Raw genomic sequence first — 25416 nt, forward strand, 5'->3', positions numbered from 1 at the left:
TTTACAGGAGACCTTATTAAGTCAATGTAAAAAGAGTTTATTTCAGGTAATTTTGAAGAATTTCTATTGGCATACTGCGCATGTCTGTTCCTTCGGCGCTTCCGGTGGCGCTATTTTCAAGTATATAGCTGTCAAAATGAGAGCGCATATTTCGCAAGTCTCCCAAACACAGAGCAAACACATGGTCAGAAATTAGTAAAAAGTGATCAAACCATCTTTGGTTTATAGATAAGAAGGAGGGAGGAGTTGTGAGCGGACACTGTAACTGCATGGCAGGTTAGCAGTGTGAAAAACGAAAGCAGGCGTGTTTACTATGGAGGACTAAAAATGACATAAGTACAAATAAACAAATGTTGAAATAAATAAATAAATAAATGTTGACATAAATAAATGCACGTATAAATGAATACATAAATATATAAATAATAGATGTATTTATTAATTTATTTATTTACCTATACAATTATTTGTGCTTGTATTTATTTATATTTTCATTTATATGTGCATTTATATATATATATATATATATATATATATATTTATAAATTTCAACATTCATTAATTTATTCATTTATTTATTTATATATTTATAAATTTATTTATACTTATGTCATTTTTGGTCCTCCATAGTTTACTTGTTTAAAGAACAATTTGACCTGATTTTCAATGTTTGTGAAGTGCATTAGGTGCATTCTTGTTCAATTAAAAAGTTTCGTCCACTGTTCTGAACGCTGTTTACCGCTAAACGGAAGTGTCCTAGGAACAGTTACGTCACTTCCTACACTCATGAATATTCCTCTGAAACGGTCTAAAAGACTGTGTGTTAAAATGATGTATTAAACTAAAAAACAACAAAAATAGAGATACTTGGTTTGTCATTGGACAGCGACGATATGTTTACTGTATTTTTGCACCATAAGGCACACCGGATTATAAGGCGCACTATCAATAAACGTGTATTTTCTGGTCTATTTTCATTCACAAGGCGCATCAGATCATAAATCAGATTATTTTTTTAAGTCAAACGAGTGCTGGAAGTTAATCTACACAGATTTTTCTAAAAACTAAAAACTGTTTATTTGGGTGAGTAAAGCTCTACCACATTTATCCACAATAAGAATAGATTTCCAGATTTTCACTAAAGCAAGGCAGGCAGAGCTGAACTAAGAAACCCTGAGTGTTTCTGGTAAGCCAGAGCGATATTAGCTATCGGTTTGTCCCACGTAGCTTGTTTTAACACAGTAAAAAGGAAGGCTACAGTCCGATATACTCCCCTCTGAACAGCAGAAGAGCTAACTAGCACTTAGCACAGTTAGCGGGTAATGCTAATGCTGCTCCAGCATTGCTAGAGGGGTTAGCAGCAGGCTACAGGCCGATAATACTTACCTCTAAATGGAAAAACAGATAGCGCAGTTAGCAAGTAATGTTAATGCTGCTTTAGCAGTGCTGGAGGGGTAAGCAGCAGGCTACAGGCTGATAATACTTACATCTAAATGGCAAAAGAGCTAGCGCTTAGCACGGTAAGCAGCTAATGCTAACACTGCTCAAGTCTCGAGTGTCAGTGCTGGAGAGCTAACCTATAGAACTAAACTATAAACACTGCACTTTAGCGGAGTAGCTTTACTGCTCCTTACAACCTGACAGGTGAAATTTATACACAAGACACACTGGATTATAATGAACACATTATTTTTGGTTAAATACGATAATAATAAACTGACATTTAAAATTATTGTGGATATTTTTACAGAGAGTATTTTTCGCAATATAAGGGGCACTTAAAATCCTTCAATTTTCCCCAAAATCAACAGTGAGCCTTAAAATCTGGTGAACTTTATGTATAAATTTTACCAGTCATGTTGTAATAAGCAGTACAGCAAGTACAGCATTATACAGGAGTTTCATTGAAGTTTTTCTTTATTTTAGGCTAATGCAGTATTAGCATTAGCTGCTAACCGCGCTAAGAGCTAGCCCTTTTGGCGTTCAGAGGTGAGTATATTAGACTGTAGCCTGTGCGTTTACCATGTTAAAACAAGCTACATGGGATGAAATTTTCAGCAGAGAAATCTGTGCAGATTAACATCCAGCACTCTTGTGTGTGTTTTTTTTTTATAAGAATTATAGTTTTGTTTAATTAGCTTGCTTTACTTAACTTAGCTAACCCCCACCACAACCTAGTGTCACATAATGCGTCTTATGCGGTGCACCTTATGTATGAAAATAAACCAGAAAATACACGTCCATTGATAGTTTTCTTCCTTATAGTGTGAACAATACGGTAACTGATTTGTAAATCCTGTTTGTAAAATCACTAAATTATGTATGTATTATGTTACATATTTGTGAAATCATCATCATCAAATATGCAGGCTGTCTGGTGCCAGATGACAACTGTGCAGCTTTACAAAAATAAGAGAATGTGATTATTGATTATTAGGCATTAATATGCAATAATTACATTTTTTTTTTACCTTACACTGACTACCTTTCCCCATGTGAATCTAAGACCCTGTTTCCTGCTACAGGTCTGAGGGTCACGGGCCACTACTGGGCTTTATTGGCATTACTTTATTGTTTAAGGTTGTTTTGTTACAGTTAATACATTAAATTATGTTACAGTTTAGGTTCTGTTTCAACTATTTTTTTTACATATTAATCTTACATAATATCAAAATATTACATATTCAGAAATCACAGCCCTAGTGTAAATGTTCTATCTTGATATTCAGAATGCCAATAAAAGTAATGAATCTTCTTTCTTTCTTTCCTTCTTTCTTTCTTCTTAGCTCTGTTACTGAATCAAGGTAAGTTTACACCTTTAATTCCCCTGTACTTGTCTTTTCAACTGCACTAAGATTCTTTTAGTATTGTGTTTAAAGGTCCGTGCAGCCTCAGCCCTCAGCTCCTCAGTGAAAGTCCTCTCGAGTGAGGGCTGAGGCTGAGTTTATATACCTGTCCCAGCTGGCGGCTCAATCAGTCCTCATGCGGACCAGCTGAGACAGGCTTGGCTTTGCGCTCCGGCGTGGGGCGGGCCCACAACTCCCCCGCCTCATCACGCCACAATACACAGATCAAACACAAATCAACCACAACATTAAAACCAGATCCATATATACTATTCAGTCATTATTATTAAAATCACCTTATTGTTTCTGCTTTCCTTGTGTAACGCCAGACAGCTTGCCGAATAAAAAGTAATGACAGGTTTATTTACAGAGTGGATAACAGGATTTAACAGCCAGATAACAGGTTGAACAACACTCTCACCAAAAACAAGAGACGTAGTAGGGTAAACAGTCCAAGATACAAAACCAGAAAGGCAGTCCAACGATACAACAAATCCGATAAGGGCAAAGACAAAAGGCAAAAATCGTGATACAGAAAAATGGGTCATAACAAAAAGGCAGACAGAAAAAAGCAAGGAAAAACACTCAGTACGCAACATGAGTCGACAATACCTCGCAAAGTAGGTATTACAATACAATACAATACAATACAATACAATACCTCGCAAAGTAGTAGTACATACGCTAACTGAAAACTTATATACATAAATGAGAACTACTATGAACCGGAACTTTCTAGAACACAGGTGACTCTGAACAGGGGAGCATAATGCGTTTGGGTGAGGGTGAGCGGCTGACAGTGACGTCATCGCCAGTGGGTTTTTGGGAAGTGGAGTTCGTTAGTGTGGACGGAGAGCACTGTGGTGTGACACCTTGTAGCTGGTTTTGATATTATACTACCTACATTTATTAAACATTTTTGTATTAATCATTTGAGTCAATTAAAATAACAATGCTTTTTTTAAGTAAATAGAAATATTCTGAATCATTACAGACACTTTACTTTAAAAGTAGCAAATATTCATGTGGAAAATTAGGGGAAAAAAAGAAATCCTGTACAGAAGAAAAAGATGCATCAAAATGCTCAAAAATCATTTTATAATTGCATCGAATTGAGAATCGTAAGGAGAGATAGAGATTAGAGATTCTTACCCCTGCTGTCTTGGATATCATATGATTTATGACATGATAACATTCCAACGTCCCATACAGTGTTCTCTGAGTGTTGTAGCTCAGCAGGATTCACACTGTGTTCTTATGGTGTAGCTAGACGGAGAACATTAGGTTCTCATTAGGGTAACAGTTAATAAAATACTGTGTCTGACATTTAGCAAATTTCTCACAGTTTGGAAAACAAACTGCAACCAGCTGTGTTAATATTAGTTTATACATCACAGTAAAATTGTTTACTGAATTAACAAGCTGCAGCTGTTCTGTCACTTCACTCCCGAGCTGTGTGGGAGTCCCACCACCGTCACCTCCTTCCTGAAATGAAGAAATAATGAAGATATAAGAACTTTGCTTAACATCCTGTTGTCCCGCCTCTCCCACAGAGGGAAGATTATGATTGGTTCTGCCCATAATTTTGACTGGGTTGCCTCGCCGCCAGTTGAAATGGATAATCTGATTGGCTGAGCTGTAGGGTTCTCTTTGTCCCTATCTAAAAAAAAAAAAAAAGATTCTTAACTTCTGACAAAACATCTAAGGTTTGAGCTTCATAAGCCACACCCCCTGCTCCGCCCATGTTCTTATACTGACAAATTGCACTGGATGATCAAATAAAAAATATTACCACAGCAATGTAGATAGATAGATAGACAGATAGATACTTTATTTATCCCAAAGGAAATTTCCACTGATTTACTGTAGTACTGTATTGTGTTTTGATGAGCTCTCAAAAGAAATGAATGAAATTCAAATGAATTTCTTTGTTTTTTTTTTCCTGACTCACTTTCCCTCTTCTGTCATTTCACTTGTCTTTCTCTCTCTCTCTCTTTCTCTTTCTCTCTCTGTCTTTATCTGGTTCTTCCAGAGGACCCAGAGGGGCAGCTCAGTGCTGAGGAGGAGGAGGCGAGGAGGATAGCTGAGATGGGGAAGCCTATTCTGGGAGAGCACAGCAGGCTGGAGGTGGTCATCGAGGAGTCCTATGAGTTTAAGGTACAGCCAGACTCTTCTTTCCTGGATAGCAGCCACTGCTTTAATGTATCCCACCTCATTAAACCAGCCATGTTCAGATCTAAGGTCTAAGCTAGTCTTTATACTGTCAGGTTTTGTCTAGTTCACACTACAAGAGTTTAACTCAGATTTCAGTCACAGAATGTTTTTGTTGATAATCCCTCTGAGGCACATTGGTGATCACTCTGCACTCACTCAGTCGTGTAGCATGAACTGCTGAAAGACAGTCGCTGAGCCGTCGCCAAATCACAGACTCCCAACAAACATCTAGCAGGTTTAATATCTAAACCAGTCCTGGCCAGGATATTCCTTTTTATGGTTTCTCTCTACAAATGCAAAGAAAACTTACATATACACTACTGGCTAAATGTTTTAGAACATCCCCATTTCTTTTTGCATTTCTTTTGTTTATTTTTGCTATTAAAGCTCTCTTTAGGTCCAGTGAATAACTTGAAATGGTACAAAATCCAATTAACTTAAATGGTACAACCGTTATCAGTAAACTGCCAGGGCTTTCAGGGGATAAAAATGAAATAATGATTCAAACAAAAATCTGTATAATAAAAACTAAAGAATGTACATGTAGGTGGCTTTTTAAGAATCAAATCATTGATTAAAAGCTTACATCTGGTCTTTATCAATGAAAATAAACTGAGTTTTTTAAATGGATTTTAAATTATGTACATTTTTAAAGCATTTGTCTGCAGTAAAGCAGTGCTGGACCATTTATACACTTACACACAGCATATTCACCCTGTTATCATAATTAGAAAAATACACAGAGAAAGTGTTTTCTTTAGAGAGATTACAGATGAAGCCGGAGAGCGGTGAGTACTGTTTCCTACACCTTCAAAAGACTGTTGGAAACTGGAGAAAACTGCTACAGGAAGACGTCTGGCTGACCCACATGGCAACAGCACCTTTAGCTCAGATTAACACTGGAATAAGTCCTAGTTTCAGCAGTGAAGAGAAGAATTAATGGTCCGACAGGTGAAGTAGAGAGTTAAATTTATTGATAAGATGAGAAGATAAAAAAGCAGCTTGACTGGGTTGTACAGCACTGCTGCTTCCATAATTAACATTTTGATTTTTCTAAAACTTTTGACCAGTTGTGTATATTTCTTTTTTTTTTCCCAGTAAACAGGTTTTTAGTCAGTAAACATGCTGCATTACTGCTACTGTGAGCTAATTGACTGGTTGTTAAGCTAATGCTAGAGTGGCAGCCAGAGCACTAAGGTTAATAAAAGGGTTAAAAGGTTTATAATTGGAGTTTAAAAGATTTAAAAATTGTCTGTAGTACAGAAGCATTTGTTGTTGACTTGTGTTGAGAAAATAAGTACATTTTTCAGTATAAAAATAATCAAACATTTATAAACCATGATTTTGCTCAAATAAACCTATTTGTTTTGGATTCTGGAGGCCTGAAAAACCTGGAGGAGATTCTCATTTACCTCTTTTCTACCAACAAAGTGCTGGTGCCAGTGCCGGGCCAGTTCTGGCCCAGAACTTGTGATTTTGCGGTGGAAATGCAAAGAACCGTTCGGGAACCTGGCACCAGCATCGGCGCCATGCTGGTGGAAAAGCACCCATTGAGATATTCTCTGGTCCTATTTCTGGGCTACAAAGGGGTCATGCGACTCTTAACGTAGAGTATGCATAGATTTCAGAAGTGAAATTAGCCTTTAATGAACTTAACCTGATTAATTTTATCAGTATCCAAAGTTGATAAAGAAAACCCTGCTAAAAAAGTCCAGCTCAAGACTAACATGTGCTGGATTTGATTGGTCTAAGTTTGCCTTTGTTTAAAAGCTGTTCATCCAGGTGAAAGCACCCCTGTGCTGCTAAACTAGATAGTTAACCAGCTCTCATCCAGCATAGTGTAGGTAGAACGATTGGTCAGGCTGGTCATAGTGGTCGTCTAGCTGGGTCAGGTTAATCATGCTTGCAGACCAGCTAAATCATCAAAATCATTAAGCTCTAGGGTCTAGAGCAAGGGTGTCCAAACTTTTTTTGTTGGGGGCCAGAAGGAGAAATATATTTGAAGTCATGGGCCAAACTCTGTAATAAAACAAATAATGAAATATACCACTTTAAATAATACTTTTTCCTGATTACTTTCATTTACACACCATTTTACTTGACTTACTATCTTTATCTATCTTTGACAGTGTTGTGTAAACTAAGATTTTTCTTAGATATCTCTTAATATTAAACTCCATAATTAACTCCTTTTAGACTCTTTGGTCCGTTTTTCTACACTACAACTGAACACTCTCTCTGCTTTTAGGCTCTTTGGCCCGTGTTTCTGCGCTAGAACTGCGCACTCTCTGCGCTTTTAGACTCTTTGGCCCGTTTTTCTGCGCTAGAACTGCGCACTCTCTGCACTTTTAGACTCCTTGTCCCGTTTTTCTGCGCTACAACTGAGCACTCTCTCCGCTTTTAGACTCTTTGGCCCGTTTTTCTGCGCTACAACTGAGCACTCTCTCCGCTTTAAGACTCTTTGGCCTGTTTTTCTGCGCTACAACTGAGCACTCTTCGCTTTTAGACTCTTTGGCCCGTGTTTCTGCGCTAGAACTGCGCACTCTCTGCGCTTTTAGACTCTTTGGCCCGTTTTCTGCGCTACAACTGAGCACTCTCTCCGCTTTTAGACTCTTTGGTCTGTTTTTCTGCGCTACAACTGAGCACTCTTCGCTTTTAGACTCTTTGTCCCGTTTCTGACTCCTAATGTTCAAACTATAAATCTCACATTATAAAAACCTGCTTAACAGCGGGCCAACTTTCATTCTACTTCTAAAATACCTCATGTCAAATGCTCTAAAAAAGGAAACGGGCTGCAAATGGCCTGCGGGTCGCAGTTTGGACACCCCTGCTCTAGGGTCTAGGGTCTGCATTAAATGCCAAAATACAGAATATTTTGATGTTGGGTTCCAATAAAAGTGAATTATTTAGGCCTTGATACCTCAATTATTACCACAACATGAACAGAGAAACTCCATCAACCGAAACTAATTTCCTAATAAGCTCAGCATTTTCTCGGCATGCCTTTCCTTTCAGCAACCGAAAAAAACTGCCTTACATATTTAAATTCAGAGTTTATTACAAAACCTCTGAAACCGGTCTGTGTAGAGACTTGCTGTAAATCATATTTTATCGTGATGATTCGAGGCTCCTCAGAAAACTAATCACAATTCTAAATACACTCTTATGTCTTACAGTCTGGCTGTTCAATAATAAATGAGTTTTTTTCAGTTCATAAAACATTCCGTGTTTGATTTTACCGGATAGCAGGAACTTATTTTCACAGTAGTCCACATCCTGTCAGCCCTGTGAAGCAGTCATAAATCATTATTCAGTCTTATTAATACAGCAGACCATGAAGACCTTGTGAATGGGTTTAATATCTACCTCAGTTATACAGTGGCTTCCAAAGGTATTCTTACTCTTTTTTACTTAAATGTAACTTAAATGTATTTTATAGAGATTTTAAGTGATAATATATGCCACCCTTAGTTACAACGCGAAGGCTGATGTTCCTTTCTCACAGATGTTTAATGCAGAAAATGTACAACACCAACGTCTATACTGTAGAACTAAAAGTTTCATAGTCCGCTAACAGAACATTCAAATAATCAACAAACGAGGCTAAAGTATCATAATGAAAGGAATATTCAATATACCACTTTTGCCTGCTTGTGGTCTAAGAGATTGGTCCATGTCTTGAAGCCTGAAAGGTTAGATGGATAAAGATATCAAAACCCATGAGGAGACATCAATTTCTCCATGCAGAGGATAACAGAGAAAGAGGAAGTGACGTACACAGAGGTATCTTGGGTAAAATAAATGTAAACTTGTAGAAAATAATTTAACTCAAATATGTGACGATTTAGTGTACAAATTTTTTTAAGTACTGAACAAAATATTAAAAAATACATAAATTAAATGGATCCAACATTCATAAAATAAATGAGAACCAAAAGAAATGAGCGCCACCTAGTGGTATAAAAGTTAATTACAAAAACTGTCTTCTTACTGTAAACACACATAAACAAACACAAAGTAGCACATAATTGTAAAGTGAAATGATAATGATACATTATTTTCTAAAGTTTTATAAAATAAAAATCTGAAAAGTGTGATGTGTAAAAGTATTCAGCCTTCTTTACTCTGAACCCCCTAAATAAAATCCAGTGCAGTTAATTTCCTTCAGAAGACAAGAAGACGGTCAGTTCATAGAGTCCTGAAGCTGTGTGTAATTTAGTCTCAGTATAAATACAGCTGTTCTGTGAAGGCCTCAGTGGTTTGTTAGAGAACACTAGTGAACAAACAGCATCATAAAGAGTCCAAGATACTCACCAGACAGGTCAGAGATAAAGTTGTGGAGAAGATTAAAGCAGAGTTAGGCTATAAAAAACATACCCCAAGCTTTAAGCATTCCAAGGAGCACTGTTCAATTCATCATCCAAAAATAGAAAAAGTATTCTACAACTGCAAACCTACCAAGACATGGCCACGATCCACCCAAACTGACAGATCATGCAAGGAGAGTACTGTTCAGAGAAGCAGCCAGGAGGTCCATGCTCACTCTGGAGGAGCTGCAGAAATCCACAGCTCAGGTGGGAGCATCTGTCGACAGGACAACTATAAGTCCACAAATAACTCCACAAATCTGACCTTTATGGAAGAGTGGCAAAAAGAAAGCCACTGTTAAAAGAAAGACATAAGAAGTGCTGTTTGTACAGCAAGCATGTGGAAGAAGGTTCTGTGGTCAGATGAGACCAAAGCTGAACTTGTTTGCCTAAATACAAAGTGCTCTGTGTGGCAGAAAAGTAACACTCATCATCCTGAACACACCATCCCTACTGTGAAACATGGTGGTGGCAGCATCATGCTGTGGGGATGCTTTTCTTCAGCAGGGACAGAGTTGGAAAGATGGCCAGAGATGATGAAAAGATGGATGGAGATAAATACAGGCCAATCCTTGAAGAAAACCTGTTGGAGGCTGCGAAAGACTTGAGACTGGAAAGGAGATTTAAGACAATGAGTCTAAACATACAGCCAGAGCTACAGTGGAATAGTTTAGATCAAAGAATATTCATGTGTTAGAGTGACCCAGTCAATGTCCTGACCTGAATCCCATTGAGCTTCTGTGGCAAGACATAAAATATTGCTGTTCACAGACGCTCTCCATCCAACCTGACTGAGCTTGAGCTGTTTTATAAAGAAGAATGGAGCAAAAATCTCAGTCTATAGATGCGCAAAGCTGGTAGAGACAAACCCTAAAAGACTTGCAGCTGTAATTGCAGTGAAAGGTGGCTTTACGAAGGATTGATATAGGGGAGCTGAATACTTTTATACATTTTTATTTGATTATTATTTTTTTATCGGTAGCTCTAAGCTCAGGCATTTGAGTTTGGCAGTTTTCTAAAGTCAACAAGACAAAATAATAGCTAATTTTTACTTATTTTATGTGATTTGGACACATAAAAAGGAATGTTTTGTGATATACAAAAGGTTATTATTAAATATAAAACAAACATGTTAAATGTGCTTCCAATACAATAGACAATGAAATAATTAATAAATAAATATTTGAGTTAATTGGATTTAACTGGATTTTATATTATGATATTAGTTTCTTATTTAGTGTGCATTACAATCTGTCCGTCACTGGAACACAATATAATATAATATTAGCAGATTAGCATCTTAGCTTCTCTGTTGTGGGGCACATTTGTCTGTCGTGCAGTTTGCCAGTGTCAGTAGATGCGTCTGCCAAATCCGGGCTGAAACGAGATCAGATCTGTTCCAGATTTGGACCGCAGCAGAGTTTTGGTCTGTTGGAGCTGTGTATGACTGTGGCGCTCATCTGGCAACCCGGAGCAGAACACCGGAGTGCCATCCATCCGTGAGATAAGTCACGCTGGCTGGATGGAAATGAGGGATGTCTGGCAGACCTGGAGCAGTGTCATTTGGCCCAGAACAGTAGTGAGCAGCACCGCTGTATCGCTGCCAGACACGGTCCGGTTCTGTGTAGAGAGCAGCGGGTCAGATTCAGGGTTTTGAACCTGAGGAGAGTTTCGACTACTGCAATGCCCTGCTAACTGACCTCCCGGCCTGTGTAGTAAAACCACTCCAAATGATCCAGAATGCAGCAGCACGTCTGGTCTTCAACCAGCCAAAATGGGCACATGTAACCCCGCTGCTCATTGAGCTCCATTGGCTACCAGTTGCTGCTCGCATCAAATTCAAAACTCTTACAATCGCCTACAAGGTGATGACAGAACAGAACAGCTCCTTCCTACCTGCACTCACTCCTGAAGACTTACGCTACCTCCCGGCCGCTGCACCGGCCGCTGCACATCTTTAATAAACTCCTGAAGACAGAGCTCTTCAAAGAGCACCTACTCTCCTAACACCTCTAACTAACTACCTTCCACTACCAGATCAGGAGAATCTCTTACTATCTTTAATAAACTCCTGAAGACAGAGCTCTTCAAAGAGCACCTACTCTCCTAACACCTCTAACTAACTACCTTCTACTACCAGATCAGGAGAATCTCTCACTATCTTTAATAAACTCCTGAAGACAGAGCTCTTCAAAGAGCACCTACTCTCCTAACACCTCTAACTAACTACCTTCTACTACCAGATCAGGAGAATCTCTCCCTATCTTTAATAAACTCCTGAAGACAGAGCTCTTCAAAGAGCACCTACTCTCCTAACACCTCTAACACACTAACTACTTCTAACCACTGTGAGGAACAGAGTGAGGAAACTGTTATTTATTATACAGAAATATTCTGTAATTTTTCTCCAAGTTATTTTTTAATGATTAATTGGCAACTTTTTTGCTATTATTATAAGCATTTTAACAGTGTGTGATGTAACACAGTGATGATTTTTTTTATAATTGTTTTCAGAGCACAGTAGATAAGCTGATAAAGAAGACGAACCTGGCGCTGGTGATCGGGACTCACTCCTGGAGAGAGCAGTTTGTGGAAGCGGTGACGGTCAGTGCAGGTCAGTAACACAACCATGCACACTTTCTCTCTCTCTCTCTTTCTATACTTCTCTCTCTACTTCTCTCGCTCTTTCTCTCTTTCTCTACTTCTCTCTCTACTTCTCTTGCTCTTTCTCTCTTCCTCTACTTCTCTCGCTCTCTTTCTCTCTCTTTCTCTACTTCTCTCACTCTCTTTCTATTTCTTATTCTACTTCTCTCTCTGTCTTTCTCTACTTCTCTGTCTACATCTCTTTCTCTATTTTTCTCTACTTCACTCTCTCTCTCTAATTCTCTCTCACATGTTCTTTTAATGAAGAAAACTACTGTCCACACATTGGCACAGAAAGTTCAGTCCAGTCTATTTGGTTGCCCTGATTTAGTCTAATCTAAATACTATGTAACTGTGCATCATGAGGATCCAGACCGCAGCAACTTTGATTGGTCTGCTGAACATCATATTTCCGCCTATGTGTAATAAATTAGAAAGCTTTATAAAAAATAAATAGACAAATATACATCATCCCTTAGAACATACAAGTATGGCAGCAACAACAAGTCAGCAAAATCAACAATGTTGACCTTGATCTCAAAGCAGGTGAAGCCTAGAAAAAAGAAAAAATATATATAAATAAACACACTGTTCCTCACGCAGGATCGAACCCATGTCGTCAGGGTCGTGGTCCAATACACTATCGCTGCCCAAAAAACACTCTTATTGGGAGATAAGGAGCCCAAGAACGGGCAGAAAAAACAAAACGGGTGGTAACTAACCAATCGAAACAGTCACACCAATCGAGACAGAGAGACAGGGGGTGAATGTAAACAAAAGCTCGCCAGAGAAGCATTTTATTTTATGTTTTTTGTTATTATTCTTTATAGTTCAAACAACCTCACAGGCCAGATTTTTCATGGTTTCAGGCCACATCTGGCCCACGTGTCACCTATTGCCGACCCCTACTTAACTTGTTTTAAGTGATTTAATCTGCTAAAAGTGTCTTTTCGTATTGTCAGATAGTTTTGCTTAATTCAGGAAATGTTTCAAATTATTTAAAAAAGGACATGTAGACTAGAAATAAGAGAAGAGATGATGTATAATATTCTTATAAATCATCTCTTGACAGCAGAGCATCAGCCAGCATGATCTTTTTTAACTTTCTGGTACTAAACAGAATCATATTAGGTTTTAGCCTCTGATCCTGCCAACTGCAATTCGCCCAGTCCCAGTTTTACACCCCAGGTTGCCAGGTATAGAACACAAAAGAACAGGAAAGTGAGCAAGTAAACTGTTTAGCAGAAGCAGCATTAGATTCTGCACAGCCTGAAAAGCCCCAGCATCTGTTCAACAAGCTCTATGACCAGAGACAGAGTAAAATGAGTGTTAATACTGACAGTGAGTTTGACAGATGGAGAGAGTTTAGTGCCCAGAAGAACCCAGAAGACGGATGCCAAGCATCTTCAACAAGTAAACACTTCAGCCAAGGCTTAATAACGACAGCTAGGTCATTTATCACATCCACTAACACAGAATGGTCAGGCTTTTTATCTGTTTTCAAAATTTGTGTCAGTTGTCTGTGTGCAACTTGAGATAGATAGCTACATAGACAGTGATCTGGACTAACACAGGCTAACACAGTCATGCTGCAACATCAGCTATCAGATGAACTGTTATCATTCACAGAGAAGGAGCTGATAGGCCACGGCTGTTTACTATATCAGCAGTGACCAGCGTGACAGAAATATACAACAGAAACAGAAAATTACTCTCTATATTAAGCAGTAACTCCAACTAGGGGTGGGCAATATTATATCGTATACAATATATCATGACACAGAAATATCATGATATTAAAAATCCATTTCGTGATAATAGGAATGGTTTGTCTTAAAAGTAGTCTATTATTTACTGTGAAGCTTTAAGTGTATTTATTGTATAATTGTTTTAGTTTATAGTTTTTGTTTGCAGTTTATATGCATGAAAATATTCTGCAATATGTTTTGCTGCATTATATTATTTTATGCTGTATTATTTATTTTGCCACATTAGGATTATACTGTTATACTGTTATACTATATTCCTGAAATTAATTAATTATTTTTCTGTTTTCCTATATCGCCAAGTATATCGTTATCGCAAAAATACCCTGAAATATCGTGATATTATTTTAGAGCCATATCGCCCAGCTTTAACTCCAACTCCAGTGTCTATTTTCAGAGCAGTGAGCTTTTTCTGGGTAATATTATGTAGTATAATAATCTAGCTAATGATTATACCTTATATATCTTTCGCACTATAAGGTGCAATTAAAATTCTTTAGTTTTACCAAAAATCGTCAGTGTCTTATAATCCGGTGCGCCTTATGTATAACTTCTAAATTCTACCAGTCAGATTAGAAGGAACAGTAAAGCCACTCCACTGAAGTACAGAGTTATACAGGAGTTTCAGTTTAGTTCTCCAGCACCGAGACTGGAGTAGCATTAGCATTAGCCGATAACGATGGTAAGCGCTAGCTCTTTTTCTTGTTCAGAGGCGAGTATCATAGACCTGCAACCTCCCGCTAACCCAGGCTAGCACTGCTGGAGCCGTATTAGCATTAGCCACTAACTGTGCTAAGTGCTAACTCTTTTATACTATTCATAGGTGAGTATTTTTTATCGGCTTGTAGCCTGCTTCTAATCCCAGCTAACACTACTGGAGCAGAATTAGCATTAGCTAGCATTAGTATTACCATGTTAAAACAAGCTACGTGGGACAAACCGCAAGCTAATATCGCCCTGGCTTACCGGAACACTCAGGGTTCCTTGGTGTAGAGCTGTCGGGCAGCTAGTTTTAGTGAAAATCTGGGAATTTAAGCTTACTGTAAATAAACGGAAGCACTTTACTCACCCAAATAAGTAGGGAAATCTGTGTAGATTAACATCCAGCGCTTGTTTGACTTAAAAATAAAATTTTACTTAAAGTTTACTTAACTTAGCTTAGCATTACAGGTCTCGCCACCCAACGGGAAGACCTGCTGAATTAAAAAGGAAAACATGACAACACTCTTGTTCCTTACTAGTGTTGCATAATGTGCCTTATAATCCTGTGCACCTTGTGTATGAAAATAGACCAGAAAATAGATATTTAAGACATTATTGATAGTAATCTGGTACGCCTTATAATGCAAAAAAAAATTGCACAACTCTCTCCAGTGTTTGGAAATTGGAATGCTGAAGCCATTTCACACACTAAGGCCCAATTCCATTTCTCTTTTGTACCCCTACCCCTTGTTTTTGAGTGTAACCCCTTTCCTTGCTGCAGATTTAGAAGGGAAAAGGTAAACTCCCCCCCTAAGAATCTAGAAAACACTTCAAGTCTTTGATACAAATATAACTACAGCAGTGGAGTTCTAAATTTCAGCAACCTAGCTGCTGCTGATCAACTAGTTAACTTTAGGGCGTTATTGTATGTCTTCAGAAAGGGGAGCAGGTGGTGCAGCAATAAATTATTATTGTTCATTTGTTAATTCCTCAGTGATAGGGAGATGAAATTAGATTGTATTTTATTTTCCCATACCATCTTAAATACTTGCAGCCTCTGCTGTCTGTTGCACAATTTATGGTGGAACGTGAAAATTAGTTAGATAGCTACTGAGACAAACTACAAGCATTTTTTTGTGCTTGCTATACACATTAAACTATGGTAATATGGTGGTTATACATACATTTCTTGGCAGTTATTCTCATAACCCTCTGTTTTAAGTTTTCCTCTGAAAACTCTCTGTTTATAGGGTTATGTAGCCCTAACACTTCTAAACGCTTTCTTTAATCTACCCCTCCAGCCTAAAGAGAATTGGGACACCTTATCTCTAGGTGTGTGGTGTGCACACACGAAACAGAGAGGTAGGGCTCAGTGGTAGGATCAAGTGGTGAAATGCAAATGGGCCTGATACTCTATTTAGTACTGATTGTTCCTTTAACTGGGAGACTCCTCCATAGACTCTGCATTTAACTCGACAGCGGAAGTATAAATCAGCTGCAGCTCTGATTAAGAACAGAAAAATCAGTGATAATCATCACTATGTGGAAAGTCTCTCATGTTTTCTGCATCAGTCAGGAGTGTTAAACTCCTATAGTGTGGGCCAGACGTTCAGCAAGCGTTTTACTGAATTGGGATCTGTCCTTTCTGTTGACCTTGGATGCTGCAGCAGCTTCAGTTTTCACACCAGTCACTTTTACCAGGGAGAAACACTACAGGAGAAAGCTCACTTATTATTCACAGTGTGTTGCACCATGTCGGACATTTAGAATTTGCTTTGTTAATGCCTCACTGCTGCAGTTTGAAGATAATTCCCATTTATGACAGGAATAAAACTGTGGCACACATAAACAGATTGGAGTTGGTGTAACCAATAAAATATGCCTGGATTGGCACCAGTATTTGAGTAAAAGGGTATTAGGCTTTCATGTCATTTACATCAGAATAAAGTGGGTATTTTAGTGCTGTAGAATTCTCCTCACGTTCTTTCTTCTTCTAGTAATCAGCCTGTTTCTTTGTGTTCTTGTCAGTGTATCTCTTTTCCTGTGTGTCTGTGTGTGTGTGTGTGTGTGATTACTAATGAGAATCAGATTCACAGTAATGAGCTTTAATCCTGGTTTCAGTCTCTGAGTGTGTCAGCAGTCTGAGTGGGAGGAAGCTTTAAACACTTTAAAACAATCCGTATTTAATGATGGTGCACACGAAACTAACCTTACACTGCAAAAAACTTATATTTTATAATTTTTTGAATAAAATAGAAATCCTTTTACATGTTGTCACAGATTAGTAGGACGGAAGTGCAGATATAAGATTTATTCGAACAAACAAGATATACAAAAGCAAAACTGAAAACAAACACAAGTAACACAAACAACTTATGAACAAGACTAGGATAATTACTGTAACAGAGACTAGAACAAAGACTAAACGAAAACTAAGCAATCAAGAGGATTTATAGCTGAAACAAGACAGGAATCTAAGACTAAACAAACTCGACAAGCAAACATAGAATCTATAGAACACAAAGACCTGAATACCTAAAGCACATAAACTAAGAACACAAAGATACAAAAGAACTATACAAAGAACTAAAGAAACAAAAGACACAATAAGGAAACTCTCAAACAAAGGGGCTTATAAACACGAGCAGCGTGAAAAAAACCTGGGTCTGGAATCAAGGAGGCGGGGTTACAAACAAGACACAAGCAGTGTGTCCCAATTCAGGGGCTGCATCCTTCGAAGGACTCATTTAAAGGCTGATTACGTCACCGCGGTGCGAGTAGACCAGGGGTGTCCAAACTTTTTTTGTTGGGGGCCAGAAGGAGAAATATATTTGAAGTCATGGGCCACAGACTCTGTAATAAGACAAATAATGAAATATACCACTTTAAATAATACATTTTCCTGATTATTTTTATGTACACACCATTTTAATTGACTCACTATCTTTATCTATCTTTGACAGTGTTGTGTAAACTAAGATTTTTCAAATTGATGTTTCATTTCATAATGTCTCTGTAGTATATGAAGCTGGTACATGTTGGGCTCTGTACATCCCTATTCTAACATGTAGTCTGGTTACGACCACTAGAGGTCACTAATAAGTTATGCTGTGTGGGTACTTCCACTATAGAGCAAGTCTGTGTGTGTGTGTGTGCATCTGAAGAGTTCTAAGTAAAGCGGAGTTCATGAGCACAAGCAAGGTGTCGCGTGTTTATTCTGAAGACAACACGATATGGTGTCAGAATGATGTGAACCATTTCACTCCTCAAGATAAGTTGGAGACCAGCAACACCACGACAAGAAAGCAAAGGTGCAGCCCACTAACCTCAGCTAACACGGCCAGCCTGGAGACACGTGAGTTTGTTGGTTGCTAAAATGGAGCAGTTTAGTCCTCCACTGCCACTTTGCATGACTGGTAACCTGGCAGAAAACTGGCGACAATGGGAACAAAGACTTGCTTTGTACTTTGTTGCAACTGGCTTAGATGAAAAACCAGAGCCCAAAAAAATAGCCGTTTTGCTACATACAATTGGGGAGGACGCCCTAGAGATTTACAACACGCTCAGTATACAGTATGCGGATCCTGAAAACAAAAAAGTGAGCGAGGTCCTTAAAGCTTTTGAAGCATACTGTGCACCAAGAAAAAACACTGTGTTTGAAAGGCACCAGTTCTGGGCACACAAGTACAGCCCTGAGTCGGGCATAGACAAGTTTGTGACTGAGCTAAGACAGAGAGCACGCAGCTGTGAATTCAGAGACACAGAAGACTTGATGCTGAGAGACAAAATTGTATTTAGCATCTCGGACAACAGTCTTAGGGAGAAATTGCTAGCAACAACAGATCTCACACTCAACAAAGCACTTGAGATTTGCCGTGCCAGGGAAATAACAGCTGCCCAGGCCAAAGCCATGTCAGTGGAAGCTAGAGAACAAGCTGTACATGCCATTAAAGCGAAAGCAGGGCACAAGACACGCATGCCAAGAGTGAGCAGTTCTAAAACTGGTGGGCCCCTGCATGCTGATGCACAAGCAGGCAAGACATGCAAACGCTGTGGAAAAAACCATAAACCACGTGAATGTCCAGCATACAATGCTGAATGCAGAAAATGTGGTAAAAGGAATCACTTCGCTTCAGTGTGCAGGTCTGGCAAGGAGAGTCTGCGGAAGTGGCAAGAAAGGAAAGATGTAGATGCCTTGTTCATTGGGGCAATACATGCTGATAACTGCTCAAGCTCAGCCCAACATGCATGGTACACACAGCTTGATATAGGGGGGCAGCTGGTTTCTTTCAAATTAGATACTGGGGCAGAGGTAAATGTCTTGCCCAAGTCAACAACAGACAGATTACCTATGAGGCTCCCACTTGAACCTACTAGGACTGTGTTGACAACATATGGTGGTGCAAAAATTAAGCCAGAGGGTACAGTCAGACTGACCGTACGCACAGCTCACCAGCAGGCACGCCTTCAGTTTTATGTAACAAGTGCATCAGACACTCCTCTCCTCAGCAGACAAGCCTGCTCTCAGCTCAACCTGATTCAAAAAATTGATGCAATTTGTCCATCAACTCCTAACAGCAAAGAGGAGTTGCTTAAGCAATTTCCATCAGTCTTTGAAGGACTGGGGGAATTTCCGGGGCTGCACCACATCTACACAGACCCCAGTGTGTCTCCGGTAGTTCATGGCTGTAGGAAGATCCCATTTGCTGTTCGGGATAAATTAAAACAAACACTGCAGGACTTAGAAGTCAGAGGCGTCATTTCCAAGGTCACGAAACCTACTCCATGGGTCAATAGCTTGGTAATCACTGAAAAAAAAATGGATCCCTGAGAGTCTGTCTCGACCCGAGAGACCTCAACAGAGCAATCAGGAGGCAGCACTTCTCTATACCCACACCAGAGGATGTCCAGTGCAGGTTAGCTGGGAAGAAAATCTTCACCATCCTGGATGAAAAGGATGGCTATTGGCAAATAAAGCTTGATGAGGAGTCCGCTGACCTCTGCACCTTCAACACGCCATGGGGCAGGTACCAGTTTCATCGACTCCCATTTGGCATCAAGTCGGCCAGTGAAGTGTTTCAGCAGATGAACTCTGAGAGCTTTGGAGACATTCCTGGAGTTTATGTGATTGCAGATGACATGATCATTGCAGCCTCCGACAAGGACGAGCATGACCATGCATTACAGAGCGTAATGGAGAGAGCGAGTCAACTCAACATCAAGTTCAACCGTGAAAAGATTCAGTATATGGTGCCTGAGGTCACCTACATGGGCCATATCATCAGCGCCGATGGAGTACGCCCAGACCCATCCAAAGTCTCTGCCATACAGGACATGCCTGCTCCTACTGACAAAAAGGCTCTGCAGCGGCTATTAGGGATGACCCGCTACTTGTCCCAGTACATTCCCAATGAAGCAGACCTCACTGCTCCACTTAGACAGCTGCTGAGAAATGACACAGTCTGGCAGTGGCAACCTGCCCAACAAGGAGCCCTTGATAAGTTGAAGGCAGCCATTTCAGCAGCCCCACTCCTTCACTTCTACAAGCCATGTGAAAAAATTGTCATACAGGCGGATTCATCCAAAGACGGCCTTGGAGCATGCATCATGCAAAATGGTCAGCCCATAGCCTATGCCTCACGTGCACTGTCTAGCGCGGAGCAGAATTACGCTCAGATTGAAAAAGAGCTGCTGGCCATTGTCTTTGCTCTTCGGAAATTCCATCAATATGCATACGGCACCACAGTTGAGGTCCAGTCTGATCACAAGCCGCTTGAAGCGATTGTGACCAAGCCTATTGGCAAAGCTCCAGCGAGACTTCAACGAATGCTGCTTCAGATTCAGAAGTACGACATAAACGTGGTGTACACCCGAGGCAAAGACATGCACATAGCTGATACCCTCTCTAGGGCAGTGTCTGGCGTACCCACAGCTGAAGATGTTGAGCTCGGTGATGAAAGAGTCATGCACACTCTGGGTGCACAGGATGCATTGGATGGTGATGCTATTTCTCTTCTTCAGCAAGCCACTAAAGTAGATGAGGAGGTATCCCTGTTAAAGCAAATGCACTACAATGGCTGGCCAAAAAGGAAGAACAGCGCTCCGCGTAAGGTCCAGTCATACTGGCCACTGAGAGACACATTATACATTGAAGATGACTTAGTAATGGTCAACAAACGCATCATTGTTCCGAGGGGGCTCAGAGCTGAGATGCTGAAAAGGCTACATGTAGCCCGCCAAGGTATTCAAAGATCATTGGCTCATGCCAGGCAGCTGATGTACTGGCCTGGCCTCAGCAATGATGTTAAGATGATGGTAGAGTCATGCACTCTTTGTCAACAGCTTTTGCCAGGGAACCACAAAGAGCCACTCATGCCACACCCAGTGCCTGAAGCACCATGGCTTAAAGTAGGCGCCGACATATTTGACTATGATGGCCTTTCCTACTTGCTTGTAATCGATTATTACTCCAAGTACCCAGAGGTGCTGCAAATCAACAGTAAAACATCATCCACAGTTATTTGTAAGCTCAAGGGAGTGTTTGGACGACATGGCATTCCTAGAGAGCTGATCTCTGACCATGTTCCCTTTGCCAGTGCAGAGATGGCGAGGTTTGCCACCAAGTGGGGTTTCAAGATTACTCACTCCAGTCCTGGATTTCCTCAGTCGAACGGGATGGCTGAGCGTTGTATTCAGACTGTGAAGAAAATGTTTAAGGCCACATCTCGTTCTGGTCTAGACCCACATCTGGCACTCTTAACATTGAGGAACACTCCCATCACAGGGTTGAAATATTCGCCTGCCCAGCTGTTGATGGGTCGTGTCCTTCGCTCACATCTCCCAACCAGTCGTGCAGCTCTGAAACCATCCATTCCACGACGTGTCACCCAAAGCCTCAGACATAGGCAAGCTCTACAGAAAGAGGCATATGACACCTCGGCAGCGCCACTCCACCCTTTTGTGGTAGGTGACAAAGTATGCATGGACACACCAAAAGGATGGCAGCCTGCGACTGTAGTGAATGTGAGAGCAGAGCCAAGGGCATATGACATCATCACACCTGAAGGAGCAGAGTACAGACGGAATAGGAAACACCTCAGACGTGACAGAACTTCCTCTGTTACACATGCTTCCTACTACACGGGGACAGACAGAGATACATGCGTGGAGGATGCTGGTACCCCAACCGAAGGTCTTTCTGTTTCCGCACAATTGTTGCTGACAATGGCTACAACAGGGAAACCTGCACAAGAGTGCACAAGAGCTGGTCGCCACATAAGGCTTCCAACTAAATTTCAGGACTATGTATTGTAGTAGGACTTTGGAAAAGGTAATACAGAGTAGCCTTCCAGTCCTGGATAAGTCCCTGAGCTACTACATTGTTCTTGTTAAAAGGAAACAGAAAGACGGGGACAGAAGGGTGAACAGCAGTTTCAAAGCAAAGAAGGCATTTGTAACTTTGTACAGTTTGTTATGCAAAACGTCACTTTCTGTTGTTCATGAATAGTCTTCTGGTATGTTGGTATGTTTAGTCTTTCAGTACTTTTAAGTTGAAATTGTTGTTTTTCAAGAGGGGAGATGTAGTATATGAAGCTGGTACATGTTGGGCTCTGTACATCCCTATTCTAACATGTAGTCTGGTTACGACCACTAGAGGTCACTAATAAGTTATGCTGTGTGGGTACTTCCACTATAGAGCAAGTCTGTGTGTGTGTGTGCATCTGAAGAGTTCTAAGTAAAGCGGAGTTCATGAGCACAAGCAAGGTGTCGCGTGTTTATTCTGAAGACAACACGATAGTCTCTTAATATAAAACTCCTTAATTACAGCAACTTTTAGACTCTTTGGCCCGTTTTTCTGCGCTACAACTGCGCACTCTCTTCGCTTTTAGACTCTTTGTCCCATTTTTCTGCGCTAGAACTGAACACTCTCTCCGCTTTTAGACTCTTTGGCCTGTTTTTCTGCCCTAAAACTGCGCACTCTCTCCGCTTTTAGACTCTTTGGCCTGTTTTTCTGCGCTAGAAATGCGCACTCTCTCCGCTTTTAGACTCTTTGGCCTGTTTTTCTGCGCTAGAAATGCGCACTCTCTCCGCTTTTAGACTCTTTGGCCCGTTTTTCTGCGCTAGAAATGCGCACTCTCTCAGCTTTTAGCCTCTTTGGCCCGTTTTTCTGCGCTAGAACTGCGCACTCTCTCCGCTTTTAGACTCTTTGGCCCGTTTTTCTGCGCTAGAACTGCGCACTCTCTCCGCTTTTAGACTCTTTGGCCCGTTTTTCTGCGCTAGAAATGCGCACTCTCTCCGCTTTTAGACTCTTTGGCCTGTTTTTCTGCCCTAGAACTGCGCACGCTCTCCGCTTTTAGACTCTTTGGCCTGTTTTTCTGCACTAGAAATGCGCACTCTCTCCGCTTTTAGACTCTTTTGCTTGTTTTTCTGCGCTAAAACTGCACACCCTCTCCGCTTTTAGACTCTTTGGCCCGTTTTTCTGCGCTAGAACTGCGCACCCTCTCCGCTATTAGAGTCTTTGGATTGTTTTTCTACGCTAAAACTGCGCACCCTCTCCGTTTTTAGACTCTTTGGCCCGTTTTTCTGATCTAGAACTGAGCACACTCTCCGCTTTTAGACTCTTTGGCCCATTTTTTTTGCATTAGAAATGTGCACTCTCTCCGCTTTTAGACTCTTTGGCCCGTTTCTGACACCTAGTGTTCAAACTTTTAATCTCACATTATAAAAAACTTGCTTAACAGTGGGCCAACTTTCATTCTATTTCTAAAATACCTCGCGGGCCGCTCCAAAAAAGGAAACGGGCCGCAAATGGCCCGAGGGCCGTAGTTTGGACACCCCTGGACTAGACTGTCCCATTTCAAAGGCTCCTTCAAATACGTGCGACAAATGCAGCCTTCTTTTCCTCGGAAACGAAGGATCCACCGGGTGCATCCCTCACAGCCTACAGTATCCCAAGATTCAGTGCGTGCCGGCTTATTTCAGCAAATAAAAGGGCGGAGTCAGCAGAGGAGTCGGCTGTATTATGCAGTAGATGTAGTATTATGTAGTTTTTATATAAATACTTATTTATACAATTATTTATATTATTATTTCTATATTATATTATTTATATTATTTAATTTGGTATTTTGTGGTCTGAAGCACAATGAGAATCAAAATCTCTGGCTCCCTCATTTCTCAGCTCTGACTTTGGTTGTGGCGGGTAGAATCTCAAACAGGAAACAGGAAATACTCCGTAGGGTACACTGTCCCATTCCAGTACAGCCGCTGCAGCCTACCCATCCAAGGACACACCTTCATAAGCCCCTGAATTGGGACACAGCCAAGGTGAAAACACTAAGGATTAGGGTGGGGCTAGGGCAGAGACAGAACAATAACATAACAAAGCCATGTGCTGGAGGAGCACATGGGGAGGTAAACAAAGCAAGAGAACTGAGGCCAGTTAACTGTTGCCAGCTGAAACTTAATCACCCCTGCTGTAATTATCCAATTGGATATTTGCTTACTTAAATCCAGGTGGTGACCTTTTTAAACAAGGACTGTACCCAATAGATTAAATAACCAGAAACAAGGGGAAATATGTTGGAAATAACAATACAAAAATTCAAATTTAGATTTAAGATGATTTAACTTGCTGAAATGTGCTAAAAAGCATTGTATTGTTATGTATTCCAGACAGGCACTGTCTCACAGATGCTTATAAGTTATAATAATTCTATTAAATATGTCAAAGATGTGTGTTAAAGTATTAAAAGTGTGTTAGAGTATTATCTTGGTCAGATGTTATTGATTTAGTTGATTGATATTGGCTGTATTAGCAAAGCACATTGTAGATCACAAAGATCACATGTAAAAGCTGTAGAAGTGATTCAATGCTAGTATAATAATAAATTATAATGTTACACTGCCCTCTGGTGGTGAACTGATGTAAACAGAATACATTCCCAATCTGATTCAGTGTTTTCTCCTGTTTTCCTCAGATGTACTACTCTTTGTCTTTGGGGTCGATTTGGAATGAAATTTATTTTTATTTTTTATTTTTGATCAGAATATTAAATAAGAAAATATAATTTTAAGAATCAAAAGAAAAACTATCAAATCTATATATCTTTTTTAAGCTACTTGATTGCTACTTTGCAGTTTTGCCAGAGTTTTCATGGATAGGTGAATTTAAAAAAATATATCTATCTTTATTGGTCATCTGATTTTGGACTGACAGATATTCTGAAACCTTATCTGAGACTTAGCCGCGCCCCCTGCACCAACCATCACACATTTTTACTCATGACAGAACAAGCTGATTCCAGTGCACAGCAGCGGCTAAATTGAACTGTTGTATTGTAAAGTGGATACAAACGTGATTAGTTGCTGAATGGTGTGAATATATTGCAAATATTCATATTTATTCAGATTTGTTCAGTTCCACTAGCACCTCATCTAATTTAATGAAAGACTGATTAGATCATCTAGGTCTGGATTTCTCAACCACTTGGGATCATGCACATAAGCGCCATATTATGGCAGGAATGGATTAGAGGCAGGCAAGGATATCTTGGTCTACGGCCCCCATTCATTCCCTGTACTTGTTTTTGATATACGTTAGGTTTGAAAAAACTCAAATTCGTTTATATAGTTGGAACTAATATACCATAAATAAGGGTGGCATAATTGCAATGGCACAACTTGACATGTTAAAATGTCTTAATTTATTTATTTATTTATTTTTTACCCATCATTATTACTATCTCTTCTGATACATGTAAAGTATCTGCCTCTTTTTAAACTGATGCTGATGCAGCATTGCCGGAGGATGATAGAAAAATAAGCTGTTTGGTGTTGGCAGAGAGAATTTGGTGAATTTTCCATGTGTGCAACACA

At 40.0% G+C, this 25416-nt stretch overlaps 2 protein-coding genes across 10 annotated transcripts in view; one reads left to right on the forward strand and one right to left on the reverse strand.

The window, feature by feature from the left end:
- Nucleotides 1-25416, reverse strand: part of wdfy1 (WD repeat and FYVE domain containing 1) — a 1176431-nt gene that overhangs the window by 810372 nt on the left and 340643 nt on the right. The window lies entirely within an intron of this gene.
- Nucleotides 1-25416, forward strand: part of slc8a2b (solute carrier family 8 member 2b) — a 295419-nt gene that overhangs the window by 262064 nt on the left and 7939 nt on the right. The window contains exons 11-13 of the mRNA XM_049467028.1: nucleotides 2787-2804; nucleotides 4879-5003; nucleotides 11942-12041. Coding sequence (XP_049322985.1) covers nucleotides 2787-2804; nucleotides 4879-5003; nucleotides 11942-12041 — 243 coding nt within the window. The remainder of the gene's footprint in view (nucleotides 1-2786; nucleotides 2805-4878; nucleotides 5004-11941; nucleotides 12042-25416) is intronic.

This window comes from Astyanax mexicanus, chromosome 18, assembly GCF_023375975.1.
Source record: "Astyanax mexicanus isolate ESR-SI-001 chromosome 18, AstMex3_surface, whole genome shotgun sequence".
In the NCBI taxonomy this organism is placed as follows: domain Eukaryota; kingdom Metazoa; phylum Chordata; class Actinopteri; order Characiformes; family Acestrorhamphidae; genus Astyanax; species Astyanax mexicanus.